Raw genomic sequence first — 18,902 nt, forward strand, 5'->3', positions numbered from 1 at the left:
AGGTAGAATGCAGTTAACTTTAACCAGAGCTCCCTCTGCCTAACACGGATAATCTGTGACCCTCCGTAGGCCCTTCATACCAGCTATTCAATAGGCAACGCATACCAAATGAAGAAAAGCCATGAAGCCAGGAGAGGCTGGATGCTAATCTATACATTTCACGTTGCTGGATATTTTTCTTCCCTTGTAAGAATGAAGACTCCCTATGACTGAAATATGTCCTATGAAGGAGCCCTGCATTTTCTGCCCAGCCGTCTGTGACACACCAGCAGTCGTCTAGCAGCTGATGAATATGCAATGCCTACCTGCAGTAACAGAATCCGGACTCTCATCATTCAAGAGATCTTTACCTAATGATTTATTTTTTTATTCACTATATATATATATTCCTGTACGGTAATTTGTCGATGAGATTCCAATTGCATGATGCTCTGTATGAGTAGTGATGGGCAGCATAGCATCATGCAGAGGACCAGCGAGGATTCAGAAGAGGCATGGGTTTTAGAAGCCGTAGCAAGGTGCAGTTTCATGCACAGCCCATTATTGGCTGGTGCTGTCCAAAGTCAGGAGTGTGACGCCACTGCTGCTAAGGAATTAACTGACCGCGTGGTTCCCCTATTAATGTTCTCATCTTGTGAAGTACAGTCAGACGGTGAGCATCTTCAGGTACAGGTGCAAAACAGTCCTCCGCCAATGGAGCTGATGGATGTGGAGCATTGTAATGTGGATGTAAAAGCAATGCTTCCTACTAAGGACTTGCCAGAGGAGCTGACAGTCACCCCTGTTGATATCCAGAATTGTGTTAGCCTGGTTAACAAGCAGATAGAAATTATTACTGCTGATTCCACAAGCTTGGATGTCTCCGTCACCAAACTGTCTAGGACTAAGCTTCAGGGTATTAAATGTGTTTCCGTGCCAACAGATAAGCAGGAAATGCCAGTCTGCCCCCTGGAAAATGGGATTAGGCCTAGTAGTAATGATTCCCTGACAAATCCAGTAAACACTGTGAGTGAGCATGGAGAAAAATGTAACGCTCTTTGCACGGTAAGAGGCTAGACATTATCATTGTACTGTTAAGAGTGTCGTATGTTACTTAGTGCTTTAAATACTGTAAGTATGTGGTTTCTATTTGACACTGGGGTCTATTACAGTTAATCTTGTGTTAGAACCATGGACAGCTCAAAGTTCATTGCTGGACGGTGTTCTGTGCAGTCTATTTTCAGTGCAGACACTTGTGTCCTTGTTTCCTGAAGGACGCTACTGAGATTTCACAGTCTTACCTGGAATATGTGTGAATGGATCATGTCTGTGCGAGTCCATTGCCACACATTGCATGTATAAATAAATGTACTTGTACCTATTGTTTACATGTTATCTGCAAGTCATGCACTTATGTGGCAATATGTCAATGACATTTTTCTTATTCTTAAACACAATAATGTATTTGAGGGTTTTAGTCTTAGTTATTGTAATTATTTTAAAGTAGCTACATCAGTTATTTTCCTATGTCATGGCTTTAGACTTAGATTATTACAGAATAACAATTTTAATAGCGTGCTTACATCTGCTATATCATTTTTTGCATCGATAGGATTTTATATGTACTTGGTAGTATGTTAGGCTATTACTTGCATTTCCTTTTTGAAATTAGAGACATTTTACGCATGTGATATCTAAGGTATACAGATATCACAGGATGTTGATGGAACTTTATTAGACTGAGCTGCACATAACAATGGCGTAGCACTCTTACGACCCACCTAGTAGTCATGAGGTTGTATAGGAAATGTTTCAGCTGACAGGCAGGCCGCAAATGTGACCTCAATAATGTGCTAGGTTGACCACCTCTGGTTCATTACATGTAAAGGCTACATTGTCACAGGCATCAGAACATGGTAAAGACTCTTTCTTTGCTTATAATTCTTGTACAGTCTCATATTCTTAAAGGAGAACTCCAACCAAAATTAACTTATCCCCTATCCACAGGAAATGGGCTAAGTAGCTGATCGCAGGGGGTTCAACTGCTGGGACCCCTGTGATCTCACGAACTGAACCAGAGTACAGCACTCTGGCATCACCAGCGCTCCCATAGAAATGAATGAAGCGTGTGCTGTCAACCGGTAGATGACATGCGCTCCTCACTGACAGCCGGGGTCCAGAGATCGTGATGGGTCCGACCGCTGGGATCAGCTACTTAAACCCTATCCTGTGAATAGGGGATAAATTTGTATTGGCTGGGGTTCTTCTTTTTAAAGAGGTTAATAATGTTTTTACCAAATTTCTCCTGTTTTAAGCACCATGTTATTAGTATCTTTGGATTTGCCCCCTTAATATTGTTTACTCCCTCACTGATTCCCATATGTAGGTCCTTTAGGTGCTCGGACAGCCATCTGGGTGGACTACACAGGCATTTCTTGTCTGATTCATGTAATGTATGGAGGAGACTCTTAAAGGGGTACTCCGGTGAAAAACTTTTTCTTTTTAAATCAACTGGTGCCAGAAAGTTAAACAGATTTGTAAATTACTTCTATTAAAAAAATCTTAATCCTTCCTGTACTTATTAGCTGCTGAATACTACAGCGGAAATTCTTTTCTTTTTGAAACACAGAGCTGTCTGCTGACATCATGAGCACAGTGCTCTCTGCTGACATCTCTGTCCATTTTAGGAACTGCCCAGAACAGCATAAAATGGACAGAGATGTCAGCATAGAGCACTGTCCTCGTGATGTCAGCAGACAGCTCTGTGTTTCAAACGGAAAATAATTTCCACTGTAGTATTTGGCAGCTAATAAGTACAGGAAGGATTAATATTTTTTAATAGAAGTAATTTACAAATCTGTTTAACTTTCTGGCACCAATGGATTTAAAAAAATAGTTTTTCACCGGAGTACCCCTTTAAGATCTTTGCATATAGCTGTAAGTTATAGGGCCAAAGAGCTACTTTAGAGTTGCTCAGTTAGCATGCACTACTAATGCTGTATTTAATTCTACATATGGCCTTTACTCATCTTACTGTATTTTATTTGAAAAAAATTATGCCATGTTTTCACAACAATGTGGCAGTAAGGAACTGTACTGTTTAACAAATATTTGTCGCACCCACCTGAGTAGATGACCAGCGCGGTGATCCGCAGCAGTTTTTAAAGTCGTGTGTTTTAGATCCAAGCTGGAAGACCATAGGTGGGCACCAAACTTCAGAGTGGTTCAATCCCATTTCACAAATCCAGTCTTCAAGTATTGAAGATTTAACCACTTTGGTGTGCCTTAACCATGATTATGGCATTCGACGTGTACAATCAAAGGCAGACCTGCAAAACTCAGCAGTAGGTGGGGACATAATTTGGCTACTCTCCTCAGCGTCGCACAGAGGTTTTAACTAGAGATGAGCTAACTTACAGTAAATTCGATTCGTCACGAACTTCTCGGCTCGGCGGTCACTGACTTTTCGTGCATAAATTAGTTCAGCTTTCAGGTGCTCCGGTGGGCTGGAATCGGTGGATACAGTCCTAGGAAAGACTCTCCTAGGACTGTATTCACCTTTTCCAGCCCACCGGAGCACCTAAAAGCTGAACTAATTTATGCAGGAAAAGTCAGCGACCGCCGAGCCGAGAAGTTCGTGACGAATCGAATTTACTGTAAGTTCGCTCATCTCTAGTTTTAACCAAGGTATTCCTATCTTAACTCTTGCAGTTAAACTGTAGGATGCATGAAGGTAAATGTTTTTGCAAACACATTTATGTAGCAAATCTGCCTCCTCCTTCGGATGTTCCCTCCTGCTCCTTTTCTCCCCTCGTTTGTTGTAACCTAGGCAACAAGCTGTCAAAAAGTGGAGGAAAGGAACAGGATTATCAAGAGAAGGATTGTGTTTGCAAAAACGTACAATTTTATAGCAAGACAGGAGGTCTCGCATTATGCAGAACTTTCTTTACGGCAGCAAATTAGCAGTTAATATTTAAAACATTTTTTACAATAATAAGAAAAAACTTGGGTACAAGGTGCAATCAGACATGCTATGTACTGATAGTAACCAATGAGAGCATCTCCTGTGTCCTAAAAGCAGCTGTAACTGAGGTAATGTACTCTTTCTTTACTGCTGTGATACAGATAAGTACCTATGTAGTATATTTACTGTTCAAACTATTCCCAGTGTGATTTTTCTCGATTGTGCTTCCATATTATTTCTTTAATAAAGATACATATTAATCTCTCAATGCTTATATATCCCCCCCTTTTCATAACCATATTCACCCTTCTCTCCCCCCCCCCTTTTTTATCTCCTTAATTCCCATTACATTTACTCTCACCACCTCTCTTGTCACATCGTTCAAAACAGTCTCCGTAAGCTCTGTTCACTTTTTTTCTTCCTTCTCAGTGCGTCCCACGGTTCCATTGCGGTCACGCGCCGGCAATTCTCACTCTCGTGATATCTCGGCAGTTGGTGATCAACTAGTTCACACTTCCCGCCCTCTGTCAGTCACAACCATCTCCTCACAGAGCAGCTCTGCGGTGAAGTCCGTTCCTCTCTCACTTTTAACTAGTTACTCTCATTTATTTATCACTGTCCTTTTCAGGACATATTAATGCTACCTGATAAACTTTATAATTATTACTATTGCCAATACCTGGCATATATATTATAGCTATGCACTTAGATATTAATTCTATCTACTATTCATTAAATATTAACTATTTACATATTTACATATTGAGTTATCGGACGCTGGACTCCTTTCTCTTCTTGCTGTGTGTGTGTATATGTGTGTGTGTATATATAATATATATATAAAATGTCAGGGTCGCGGTCAGTTTCAACTGCTGTTAATAATGCTATGGCTTCTATGCACGATTCCGTAGCAAAGTCTGTTTCTATGGCATTAGTTTAGGAGTCTATGTAAAAAGAGGCATACAAATGATGAAGGCCATATTTCTCTCAAACATAAAAAAAACCTACTATTAGAGAAATGGATCCGGAAACCTATGACGGCTCGCATACATCTCACAGCCACTATACAGATGCCCCTATGTTGCATCATCAACCCTCTACCCGAGAGGAGGTCTGTGATATTCAGGTTAATAAAGCCTCTAAACGATCCAAACCGGATTCATATATAGAGGACTCTAATATTGATGATGATGAATATTAGGACTATTCTGATGACTCTGATTCTAATGACCCCTCTTTCAATCCGAATGTATCAGAGGGCGGTAACTCTACATATGATGGCAACTCATTTTCAGACTCGGCTGTGTTAGACAGCTTAGGAGTCCTGTTCTTTGACCCTGCACTTATTAACACCCCCGCTCTGGGGATTGGGCCCTAAATCCCCAGTTTGGTTCATCTCCCATTGGATTCGTAAGGATGTTGACAAAAAATCCAGAAATAAATTGAGTGCCGAGTGCCCAAGACCAACGCTCTATGAATTCAGCACAAACCCCAGAATTAGACCCTATACTTGTAAAGTACATAAAAAATCCTAAGAAGGGCATTGATCTCAGCTTCTCTCTATGCCAAGATAAATTTCTTGGCCTCTTGGGGCCCCTTACAAAGATTTTAGATCTTTCCAAAAATGCTGCAGTCAGACAATCCAATTGATATACCTACAATGAGAGGTTGGGCCAAAAGGGCCATCTGCCTCTTTGGCAGTATTAATGAGGCTTTTTGCACTGAACGGAAAATATATATTCTATTAAAACTAGATCCACAGTTAACACACCTTGCCTCTTCCCAATCCTCTGTTCCTACAGAAGGTTTTCTCTTTGGAGAGCAGATAATAAAAGAAATATCCAAATATGTTTTGGATTATTTTCTTCATTAGATAAGGCTATGGCCTCCTTAAAAAGTGTTTTTGGACAGGCCGATAAAAGTAGGGGATGTTTTCCCGGCTGAGCAACTCCTTTCTGTTCTCAATATAGAGGCCCTTACCAACCCCAAGACAGGTCAGCTTTTCCAGTCCCAACCATACAAGCTCCTCCTCCATTCTTCCACTACAGAGGACGCCCTTGGAGGGCGAGGGGCCAGAGAAGTGCTACACGCTCCAGACCTCCAGGTAAATCTACAAATTTTGGATTTTTCCCATCTTCCAGTGGGCGGAAGACTCCATAATTTTTTTTTCCCAAATGAAAGATGGTATTTTCCGATCACTGGATTCTCAACACAATTCAAGGTTATCAGAAAGTTCGTTTCCACTCCATTTCAGACTCATCTGCCTCATCCAATTTATTTTTCAACGAAGGATCAGATCCTGAAAGATTTAGAAATAAAAGAACTCTCTGCCAAAAAATGGCATTATCCAAGTACCTTTTCATACTCACTCCAGGTTTTGTCAGCAACCTGTTCTTAGTAAAAAAAAAAGAAAGCTGGCGGTTCTCGCCCAGTAATCAATCTGAACAATCTGAACGATTTTGTTATATAGCGTCACTTCAAGATGGAAGGCATCCATCTTCTCAGAGATCTTTTGTTGAAGGAAGATTGGTTGATAAAAATTGGTTTTAAAAGATGCCTATCTGACAGTACCCATTCATTCTTCTTCCCAACATTGGCTCCAATTCATATGGAAAGGCATAAAATGGCAATTTACATGCCTCCCATTCGGCCTTTCTTCAGCCTCTTGGTGTTTTACAAAATGATTAAAACCAGTGGTGGCTATTCTACGTTCTCAAGGCGTATGCTTTATAATTTATCTGGATGATATACTGATCATGGCATCCTCAATTCAACAAGCTCATTTACACATGGAGTGGACTCTTTTTCTCCTTTTAATGAACCTCGAGTTCCTTATCAATTACAACAAATCCGTTCTAACTCCCTCTCAAGAGGTGGAATTCTTAGGATTCCTAATCAACACCCATTCTACCCTATTGAGTATTCCTTAAAAATTGAAGACCATCAGAATGGAAATTCATTCTCTACTCAACGAAGAACTTGTATCTCTTCGATCCATAGTTCGAATCGTGGGTTGTCTTTCAGCTTCCATTTAAGCAATTTCCCCAGCTCCACTCCACTACAGAGCTCTCAAACGGTTGAAGATGCAACACTTGCAAGAAGGTCTGAGATGTTCAAATCAAGTCCAACTTTCTTCCGAAGCAAAAGAGCTTCTTTGGTGACTTCACTTTATCAAAGACTGGAATGGCAAAACAATCTTCAAATACAATCCAGATCTGATTTTGAACTTCTAACGTTCGGGCATCTCCTTTTTATCATTCTATCGATTCTCTCTCCTTTGGCAAACATCCTCTACTTTGCAAACTTTGTAAACATTTCAAACGTCCTCCTCTTCCCAAATACCACTCAACTTGGGACGTTAATTTACTACTTCAACTCTTTTCCTCCTGGGTGGAAAATGGCGATCTTACTCTGAAACTTTTATCTTTCAAACTCTCCACTTTATGATGTCTTATATCTATATTAAGAGTGTCTGATGTCAGTGCTCTGGATATATCTCGTAGACACTACTCTCCTCAAGGTGTTGTTTTTGACATTCATTGACGAACTAAAACAAATTTACAAAGAATCTGTTATCCTTCTTTTCCTCATCATGATAAACTGTGTAGTTTGATGTCTTTAAATCTTAAGAAAATAAAGCAATCTCTTTTCAACCTTCTCATTCTCAACTCCTAATTTCCTACTGTAAACCTCACTTACCTGCTACCTCTACTACTCTTGCAAGATGGGTCAGATAATGTATGATTTTTGCTAATATTGACGTCTCTATATTTGGTGCTCACTCTACTAGGGGTGCTGTTTCTACAAAAATCATTCAATCCAGTGTTTCCTTGTCAGATCTTCTTAAAGCAACTGACTGGTCATCTGATTCCACCACAAAGACTTGCTACTCTGTCTCTTCTTGATTATGCCTAATTATTACAATTTATAAATGATATACTTTGTTTACAGTTATAGCTTTAATCCTGCATAATGCGAGGACTCCTGTCTTGCTATAAAATTGAGGATTTTCCTACCCTTGGTGACGGAAAATATGGATTTTATAAAAGACAGGAGGCGAGCATTATCCGCCCATTACCCGTCCTCATGTTTGCTATCTTATTTTTCAGCATATTGATTCTCTTCAGACACGACTTCATCTCAAGATAGACTTCCTGTTGCTCCTGTTTTTAAGTTTCAACCCTAATCACCTGTTGGATTGCGGAGAACGTTACAATTCATTTTGTTCCTAGATTTTCATCTGGTTGACTTCATGGAATGACTTATTTTGTGACTTTGACACGTTATATTTTAACGTAAAGAAAGAGGAAGTTACCTCAGTTCCAGTTCTTTTTATGACATAGGAAAAGCTCTTATTGGTTACTATCAGTAGCATGTTTGATTGCACCTTGTACCTAAGTTTTTGTAAAAAAAAACTTTTTAAATATTAACTGCTAATTTGCTGCAGTAAAGAAAGTTCTGCATAATGCTCGCTTCCTGTCTTTCATAAAATCCATATTTTCCATCACCAAGGGTAGGAAAATCCTCAATTTCACATGCTCTACATACAAGTTAGGCCCCTTTTACATGGACGTTGTGCCCTGTCTAGAAGGCTGTTAAAGTCTCTTGTGTGAAAGAACCCTTAAACTGTTAGTTGACATGGCAATATTCCTTTACACCATTTTCCAATGCCTCGCCAATCAGTACAAATTTTTTAATTTTTCAGGGTTTCTTACTGTCAATGGGACATATTACACTTATTATGAACAGTCAGTTTATCATACTCTGGAATTATGTTTGAAATCAATATTTTTAAAATATCTTTCAAGTGTTCATCAGTTATAGTTGATCATTGCTTGTTTTTGTTAAATATGCTGACTGCACTGCCGTATGGGGGCACTTGCTGACTGCGCCGCTGTATGGGGGCACTTGCTGACTGCGCCGCTGTATGAGGGCACTTGCTCACTGCACTGCTGTATGGGGGCACTTGCTTACTACGGTGCTGTATGGGACACTCACTGACTGCACTGCTCCAAGTCGATCTGACAATGTTAAAGTTGTTAAACGATCATGGCTTGCTCATATGGCTGTACCTGGAGCCTTCTATCTTTTGTTGTGACTGAGATAGCAGATGCACACACATTGGACGTCTACTACCCCTGTGCTCAATATCAAGAAATGTTTTACTGTCACACAGACATGATTATGTATGCATCAATGTCAAAGAAGGTCCTGGTCTAGTCACTAGACAAGGACAATCCTTGATATCACAGCTATGATTGTGGACTGCATGGAATCCTTTGGTGGGCCATATATTGTGCTGGCCTGATCTAAGAGTATGTTCACATGCAGACTCTGAAAAATCAGAGGTGTATCAGAAATCCGTAGCCTAAAATGTACATTAAATTGTATGGTACATTTTCTGAAAAATGCAGCACTAAGCATGATGCCTCACTAAGCACTTCTGCCATGGAAATCCCAATTTTGGCATCCGTTGAAACAATGAACATGTTCGTTCTTTCTGCAGATTCCACTCAGAAATGCATTGCCCTCTGTGAGGACTGCTCATTAAGGAGCTGTCCTAGCACTGGCAGAACATGCAAATTTGCGAAGTGTCCACCCATGTGTTCTGGGTGGACATTACACAAATTTTCCTCTGTGTGAATGTTTTTTTAATTAGTAACAGTGTGTCATCTTCCCTTCTAACAAAAAAATACAGAACACGTACTTGTATCTTAAAGACAAGCTAAGTGGTAATACCCAGTACCCAGCAATTTACAAAATTATTGACACTTTTACATCCTCCAAATTGTTATACATGATGTATTTGGTGCCCTGCAAGAATCTCTACTGGGAAAACTAAGCAAAAATTACAATCTGGGTTAAATCCAAACAGACACAAAATATGAGGGAATCTTGAAACCCACATAGACAAACATCTCTGGAGACCAGGACACATTATAATGGTCCTCATAGTACTGAACGGCAATTTTATGCATGTAAGGAGAGGAAAATCTTGGAACTGTTAAAGAGAACCTGTGGTCATTTGTAAAAAACGCTATTTGGTGATATGTAGGTATGTAGTAGAAGATTTAACCCCCCCCCCCCCCCCAACTCCATAGTTTTGGGGTGTTTTACTTCTATCTGACAAATTCCTGATTCCATCAGATGGACGTGCATAACTGTGATATGCTGGAGATATGGACGGTCTTATTGGGCCAGAATATCTTCCCTGCAGTTCATGCTTCCTTCGGACATAGTCAGCAGGATCTTTCAAGACTGTCAGAAGGAAGTGATGGGAGCAGGTACTGCATGGGTGTAGGTTATTCGTGTCCCGGGCCCCGATATAAGGACTGAACCTAACAACTGGATTTATGATTCATTTCATGGACACACTTCGCAGCTCATAACAGGCATGCCCCAGATCTCTAGGGTAGGGGGTAGCATGGAAGGTAAGTACCGTTTTGTTTTATTTAGTCAGACAACCTGGGCGCATTTGTAAAAGAATCCTTTTTTGCCGAAGTACCCGTTTAATAGAAGCCTTTCAGCATTTCATACTGCCCCTTGGATCTTTCAGCACGGAGCAGTAACAGACTCGCTTATCACAACCATCTATGATTCACGCTAAACACCATGTGCCATTTTCATACTCCCTAACCCTTCAGGTCAATTTATGCACAACTCCTGGGTGCCAGATTAAGGTAGATCCTTCCTTTCCACCATCAAGTACAAGAATACATAAACAATAAATTAACACCCCAGAGGAAGTGCATGGTGTGTTTACGTTGTTTTCTCTATGACCTAAAGTATGAGATATTGGTCTAGTGATGCAAATTCTATCTTTTAATGATATAGTATGAGAGAGAAGTAGTAATGAGGAGCCTTATTAGTCCAGTGATGCAAATGCAAAATCATAGAATGTTGCAGTATCTTGTAATATCTTTTTTATTAGACTAACAGTATTTTTGAGGCAAGATTTTGGGATTAAAAGAGAAATGCTTTTGACTTGATAAAGAGCGGAATCCCGAAAACTTGTCTCTACAAAATACTGTTAGCCCAATAAAAAAGGTATAAAAGGTACTGCAACATTCTATGATTTTGTGTGTGAGAAAGTTTACATTTTATTTATATTCACATTAGTAGCAAAGATCAGTACTTCAAGAACATTATCAAAATATTTAGATATGCATAATGTACATAGGTGTCTAGGTATAATGGCCCATATTTATTAAACTGTGTGAGAGAAACAATCGAGTGATTTTCCCGCAGCAACCAATCGCAGCTCAGCTTTCACTTTACCAGAGATTGGTAGCTGAGCTGTGATTGGTTGCTGTGGAAAAATAACACTTTTTTTTTTTTTTTTTCCCTCTCACACAGTTTAATAAATCTGGGCCAATGTACTTATGCTGAGTCCATGAGGCACATTAGAAGAGTATGTCAATTACAGGCCACACAGGGTTAAGTAGACATGAGTGGTGCATATATAAGGATATGCAAAGAATAAATCAATTAGAATAATAGGGTGGATTGTGGCCCGATCATAATCATAGTTATAACTTTGTCTGGGAATGTAACTCATGTCATTGGGGTGGTCCTCTGGCTCTGGATGACTGATCTCCCCCTATGTGTGTACAGGGAGAGATCTGTCAGTCAGGGCTAGACTCCCTGAAGGGCTGCAGCTAAAACTGTCACACAGCAGTATCTGGCTCAGTATTTTGCTTCAGTATTTGTAAGCCAAAATCAGAAGTGGAACCTACAGAGAGAAAAACATAATGGAAACATTTGTACCTGTAACGTGTTTTAGACTTCTTTTGGCTTACAAATCCTGATGCAAAATACTGAGCCACATAATGCTGTTTGACACCAGCAGTACTCTGAATCAGCATAGCCATTTAGTGTAATAGGAAATTGACAGGGTGCTATTTCATAGACCTCTACCACTGTTATCCGGTGTTAGCTGTATGCCATGTCAGAACAGATTTTCTTTAGTATACAGAAATCACGTACACCACTACTCCTGACTTCTTGTTGCTATTCTTGATAGCCATGCCATGTATACAATGATACTAAAATCTCTGTTAATACAAGGATTTTTTTGTGTTGAGGTCACATTAAATTGTAATTTAAGATGTATTGTTAATTTTGCCAACTTTCTACCTTGTGTGAGGGGCGAGTTTATCTAAAGCTTCATATGCCAGTATCTAAGCTCTAAGCTGACACACTAGGAAATGCTTCCTTGAGATTTCAGAGGATTAAACTACAGTGATATAAGCCTTTTTGAGCCTTACCTGACTGCAATTTCCTGACCACAGTAACTGCTTTAAAGTTATCCCTATTAAAAAGTGATCGCTTTTTATAACACAGTCCACTTTCTGAGGGGTGGAATGTCAAACCCAGGTTCAAAGGAAGAGTCAGCTTGGTAACAGCAGCCACGCAAGTATGGGAAGATGCTAGCTTTTCGCCTGTACTGCAATGAGGTTCGCAGTGAGTATTCATGTATATTGCTAGATAAAAATACTTGTTAAAAGCCTTTTTTAATTTTATTATTTTTACTAAGAGGAATATAAATAACACTTGCTAAGGATCCTGCAAAGAAATGGATATACTTGTTTTTGTGGGAAGGGATAATTTACATGCCTTTTGTAGTAGTTTATGTAGTGCTGCCGAGAGCATGTGATGTGCAGTACAATATACAATATGAACATCTCCTGACAGGAGCAAAAGATAATAATAAATGTAGACTTTTGATGCAAAAAAACTGTTTAAAAAAATAAATTAACACAATATTTTATGAAAATAAAATTCTTGAGTGAAATTAAAGAAACATTTCAATTTTTCACACATGATAGGGGTTTCGTTTATTCCCCGCCCACAGTTCAATCTTTTTTATTGGGGTCAGTATGAATGCATTGATCAATTTATACAGTTTTAGTTTGTTTGTTTGGGTTTTTTAATTTTTTTTACTACTTTTTTTAAAATAAATTTTGGTTATAAAAAATAGTGTTTAAATTGCCTTATTCTGACACACTATTTTTTTTTTAGAGTTTGGAGGGGGCTCATTTTGTTCTGCAATAACATGTAGATATTATCAATACCATATCTGTGTAGATCACTTTTTTTTTTTACTTTAAACTTTTTTATGTCACAGAAAGGCAGATTGCAGGTGCTACACCTGTCCATGCTTCAAAGTCACACTCTTCATGACAGATAGTAGCACACTCTGTCAGGATTGGATTAAAGAATATCCTAACAGCTGCAGGCAGTTGTCGGCTGGCATCTCCTGGAGATGGGGCGGGCCAGTATTCCCGCCCCGTTCCATATGCAGACTGCATGTATTTACCCCTCACTTGCCATAAAAAGGCGTATGGGTAGTCACTAAGTGATTATTAGTGTAAATTGAAAACATGTATAAGGTGTGCAAGACCTCGATTCCTTTTCAATAGAAACGTTTTCAAGGTTACAGGTTGCTCATGCTTTCCCAAGAGTTAGATGTTTTGTACTCTTAAAGGGGTATTCCAGGATTTTTTTTTGACTATGCTACAGGGGCTGTAAAGTTAGTGTAGTTCATAATATAGTGTCTGTACCTGTGTGTGATGGTTTTCTCACAGATCTTATGTGATTTTGACCTCACTACTTATTTTTAACAGCATACAAAATGTCTCAGATTTTTCCCAGCTTGCAATGTGGCCGAGACCTGACTCACTAGTCAGCTGATGACAGGGAGCCTGTCTGCTTCAATGGGTGGAGCGATCGCTTGGTGGGAGAGAAATCAATATGCAACAGCTGTAGGCACCCTGATTGAAAACTACAGGTCTCTGAATTGATGCAGCTCATTTATGTTTCAGTGGGTGGGGTGGCAAGACAAGCACAGATCCTTCCTAAGCATGTCCATTACTGTGTGCCAGGTACATACTAAAATCACCTTATGCTGGATAACCCCTTTAAGGTGAAGTTTCTACTAACACAGACTTCACTCTTTCCAATAACAGTTCTTTGTATAAGGTAATTTAGTATCTACAAAAAAAGAAAGCGTGAAAGAATGCTTTATTGCATCTATTTCTAAGATTAATGTTACAGGGGTTGCAGATTTGTAGCCTTGATTTATTGTGTTTACAAACCAGGGCCAGCACATTTTCAGGACTATGACCTACATATTTGCAGGAACCATGAAAACCTGCTTGGTCATACTTCAGTAATATTATGCTGGCTATCTTATCAAAAGCATATTAAAAAGCATCACCAGCCTTTCATTTTTTTTCTTTTTTTTTCTTTTTTTTTTCAGTAGAATTGATCTTATCACCTAAAATTGTTCGCAAATTAGGACATCTAAAGCTCAGAAATTAGTTTCCTAGAAACTCCTGATAAAGTGAGACATTGACGTTGTATGTCAGTCTCCAACATCTATGGCATAATCTGCTGTGCTCTTTATTTATGTAGGGCTGTCATGTCAACAAACCTTTAAATCAATAGTACAAGCGAATTATAGAAATGTTGTAATATTGGACAAGCAATGCTTCTTTCTCCTGCTATCGAGCTTTATTCCTTTTGGTTCCATTGGAATGATTTCTGATTGCCTCATATATTTTACATTTTAGGTATAGAATACCCTAACGTTTTGTGCCCACAGTTCCCTATAGAGCTTTAAAAATGTGAGAGAGTGCATGAACAAATGGAATGAATAGGGAAAAGTTACCCTCACACCGGTGTTTTGAGTAAATAGTTGCATTCCCCATAAAATTGTGATTCAAGTTTTTCAAGCCTCTGCATTGTGATGCTCCTCAGTTATTTCTCTTTAAAATTTTGAGTAAATTGACAACGAGATGTTCCTATTCCCCTTAAAGGAGTACTCCTGCAAAAATGTACTTATTCCCTATCCACGGTCATGTGGCAATTGTCATGTGACCTCCGACATAATCACTTGGATGATGTCAGACACCGTCTGGCACTTGCGCTTAAACAGCATAGCTGGCAATTCGTTGCCTGCCACTGAAGACACATGGGACTGCTCCTATCTATGATAAAGGCCTAACCATGAGTTGCTGCCACTGTGGCCAGTTATAACCTGTACTATGGACAAGGTTTATTTACATGCTATACTTAAAGGGGTACTCCGTTAAAAAAATTTTTTTTTAAATAAACTGGTGCCAGAAAGTTAAACAGATTTGTAAATTACTTCTATTAAAAAAATCTTAATCCTTCCTGTACTTATTAGCTGCTGAATACTACAGCGGAAATTCTTTTCTTTTTGAAACACAGAACTGTCTGCTGACATCACGAGCACAGTGCTCTCTGCTGACATCTCTGTCCATTTTATGAACTGTCCAGAACAGCATATGTTTGCTATGGGGATTTCCTTTTACCCTGGAAAGTTCCTAAAATGGACAGAGATGTCAGCAGAGAGCACTGTGCTCATGATGTCAGCAGACAGCTCTGTGTTTCAAAAAGAAAAGAATTTCCACAGTTGTATTCAGCAGCTAATAAGTACAGGAAGGATTAAGATTTTTTAATAGAAGTAATTTACAAATCTGTTTAACTTTCTGGCACCAGTTGATTAAAAAAAAAAAAAAAATTTCACCGGAGTACCCCTTTAACTAATTGCTGTACTTCTTGTATATATGCTGTACTTGTCAGGCTGCATTATGCTAATGTATACACGGAAATCCCAGTGATGAGTTGGGTCTCCAGTTGTTTGGCTTATGCTCCCCCTCTTTTCTTTCTCTCCTCTGATGACGTCATACTTACATTTAATCTATAGTATTGACAGAAACTCCTTGGAAGGTGAGGGAGTGACTGTACAGGAGCCAACTATTATTAAGTATCTTTACTGTGTCAGCCTGCCCTGATCTACAAATTCATTCATGGTCACCCCACATTGGCTTTCTATTTTGATATTTGGGAAGGAGCGTTTTAATTAGTGTGGGACAACACTATCATCTTGGGTGTGTTATATTGCAACCTAGAATTAAAGTTACATTTTAGGCACTTCGGGGGAGATTTATCAAAACCTGTGCAAAGGAAAAGTTGCCCAGTTGCCATAGCAACCAATTCGATAGCTTCTTTCATTTTGCAGAGGCATTGATAACAATGAAAGAAGCAAGCTGGTTGCTATGGGCAACTGGGCAACTTTACCTCTGCACAGGTTTTGATAAGTCTTCTCCAATCAAGTTTGGTATTTTTTTATTTCGTTTTTTTCTTTTTTTGGTCTTGCTGCTCATCGGACAGGATCAATAACATTATATTTTAATAGTTTAGACATCTCAAATATGGTTTGAACGTGTATGGGAAAAAGGGGGTGATTAACCACTTAAGGACTCGGGGTGTACCTGAGTCCGCTCCCTTTCTATATCGCGGTGCCATGCACTATTAACCCTTTAGATGTGGCGTTCAAATTTGATCGCGGCGTCAAAACCAGAAAAATATTTGTGGGGCAAAATTGAAGAAAAAAGCCATTTTGTAATTTTTGGCTGCTTCCATTTCTACGCAGTGCAGTTTTTGGTAAAAATTGCACCTAATATTTATTCTGTAGGTCCATACAGTCGCAAGGATACCCAATTTATATAGGTTTGATTTTATTTTACTACATGCACCAAAATTAATACGTTGAAAAATCTACTCTTCTGACCCCAGTGGAATCAAACGGCAGAAACCTGAAGCATACACTCTGATTTTTGCCATTGGTTTGGCTAGTTTTGGAGGTAGTTTAGCCACGTTCAGTGGTGCTAATTCATGTCCAGGCTCAACAAAGTGTACCTCTAGAGCTTGTTTTCACAAATGATTATGCAGCACTGTGCAAGTGCAATTTCAGAAACTGTGCATAAATGGCTGAACAGGAAGCTTTTCTTCCTGGTTCGTTCTTCCTATATATTGCTGTGCCATAGGAGATGAGCCTCCAGTTGCGTCTCCATAGGACTTGTCTCCAGCCACGAAACAAAGTGCCATTGAATTACATTACACTGGGTCTCGCTGCAGGAAACGGGCCCTACGGAGATGCAACAGACAGCTCATCTCAGACGGCACATCGATACACAGCTGAAAGCAGTGGGGAGTAACATTCCTGGTTCGGCCACTTAGGCACTGATTTTGAAATCTTGACGTAAGTTCAAAGATGTGACATGTCACTGTTCCTTTTTGTTTTCTGCAAAAACTTTTGCACCATAGTTCAGTGTGAAAGACAATCTGGCCCTGATTTATCAATCTGCCTGAAACCAAAACGGTCAGGTTTTGCCTATAACAACCACTCACAGCTCAGCTTTCATTTTACCAGAGCTCCGTAAGATATAAAATCAGAGCTGTCATTGGCTGTTCTGGGTAAAGCAGACAGTTTGGGTTTCAGGCAGATTAATTAATCGGAGCAAATGAGTGCATTCCACTTAAAACAATAACGTGCAGATTTACTGGTCTGAGTGTATACAAAAAAAAATAGACTTGTCAATGTAGCCAAAGGCCTCAGACAGGCAACCATCTCATGTGTAGCAAGGCAGAGGACAGTGTGGGGAGTGCAGTATTGACCTACTGCATTAACGTGTAAGCAATCCATGAGTCTTTGGTGGATCCATGAAGTATTGTATACTCTCCCAGTAGCATTGATATCATGCAGGATACCTTGAAGCTACAATGTTTGGTCTACCCACCTTATCCACCACCACAGACTAATGCTGTACAATTTACACATGGTTTTGCTATGGCATAATAAAGGTGGAACTGTATGCAGTGGGCTACATGCACACATTCATCATATATACAGAGTCCTTGCATGTCCTTACTGCAGTACCACTAGAGAGAATATCTTGGTAATATATCCCATTATGCCTCAATGTGTAAATCATAGACATCGAGGTATACGAGGCCTCAATAGAAATCTATGGATGATATATTACAGTAGTGTACCTGAGGCCTAACAGGGAGGCATTGCGTTTTTTCGTGTACTTGTTATCTCTAAGGTATAATTGAAAACCTTATTTGTTTACCATGTATATTAACAAGGAATCCGGATAATCCTTTTGAGAACTACAATGAAATGAGTAGATTTGAGGCTTGCTTTTGGTCTGCTAGCCTGAACTTCAAATGCTCTTTTTCTATTTTTTTTTTCTTGTCCCATGTGCTTTTCTAGCCATTACGCATCCTTCCTGCATGTCTGCACTGTACTTGTTGGGAATATGTAATAAGCCGTGTGTGTTGTGTCGCATACAAATGATCTACCACCCTCCTCCATTCAAGCAACACGTTTTGCGGCCTAAGGCTGACATTAGGCGAGCGGTAATCAGAAAAATGTATAAATAAGTATTACATCTTTGCTTACTTTGCATTTGTAAATGGGGAACACAGCGTTGTCGACTGGAGAATGATTGTGGGCAACATATGCTGCCTAGCAACAGCAGCTTTGCTGGAATTGAAAAACCTTTATTGCATAAGACTAGATGCTGAATAAAGTAAAGGTCAGGAAATTATTTCTGTAAGGTTCCTTTTTGTGTCAAGATACCTTTTTAGGATTTTTTTTTTTTTAAGAAAATAGTTTGAGGATAGGGTCACATGCTGTATTTTTCTGCATATTTGTTGCTGCATATTTTCATGTCCATTGAAGTCAATGGGTAGCAAATACGCAGCTGATTTTGCTACCCAACGACATGAATAGTTAGGAAAATACGTAGCAGCAAAATAAGGCAACCTATCCTTATAGTGCTTAAGGCAAAATTCCTGTAATATGGCAATGGGTATTCCAGAAATTAAGCCAAAATTGCATCTCCGGATATTTCCGATATGACCTAGCTCTATTTGGGGTTCAATAGCCCGGTAGGGGTAGCACAACCATCAACAGAAGAATCCCTGTATTTACATGTATTTATTTTCAAGCCACCAGGGAAACATTTTGTGGGAAATGTATTAAAACCTGTCAGGAGGAAAAGTTGAGTTGCCCATAGCAACCAATCATATCGCTTATTACATTTTTCAGAGGCCTTTTCAAAAATGAAAGGAGGAATCT

General features: G+C 39.3%; 1 protein-coding gene across 5 annotated transcripts in view; it reads left to right on the forward strand.

The window, feature by feature from the left end:
- The window catches only part of TSPOAP1 (TSPO associated protein 1), a 224,871-nt gene that overhangs the window by 43,075 nt on the left and 162,894 nt on the right, over positions 1–18,902 (forward strand). For 3 of the 5 annotated variants that reach the window (XM_056558564.1, XM_056558565.1, XM_056558566.1), the window contains exon 1: positions 216–1,044. The exons of the other annotated variants lie outside the window; for them this stretch is intronic. In XM_056558564.1, coding sequence (XP_056414539.1) covers positions 424–1,044 — 621 coding nt within the window. In that variant the 5' untranslated portion in view covers positions 216–423. Of the gene's footprint in view, positions 1–215; positions 1,045–18,902 lie in introns of those variants that run through there. 5 annotated transcript variants of the gene reach the window in all.

This window comes from Hyla sarda, chromosome 2 (genome assembly GCF_029499605.1).
Source record: "Hyla sarda isolate aHylSar1 chromosome 2, aHylSar1.hap1, whole genome shotgun sequence".
NCBI lineage: Eukaryota > Metazoa > Chordata > Amphibia > Anura > Hylidae > Hyla > Hyla sarda.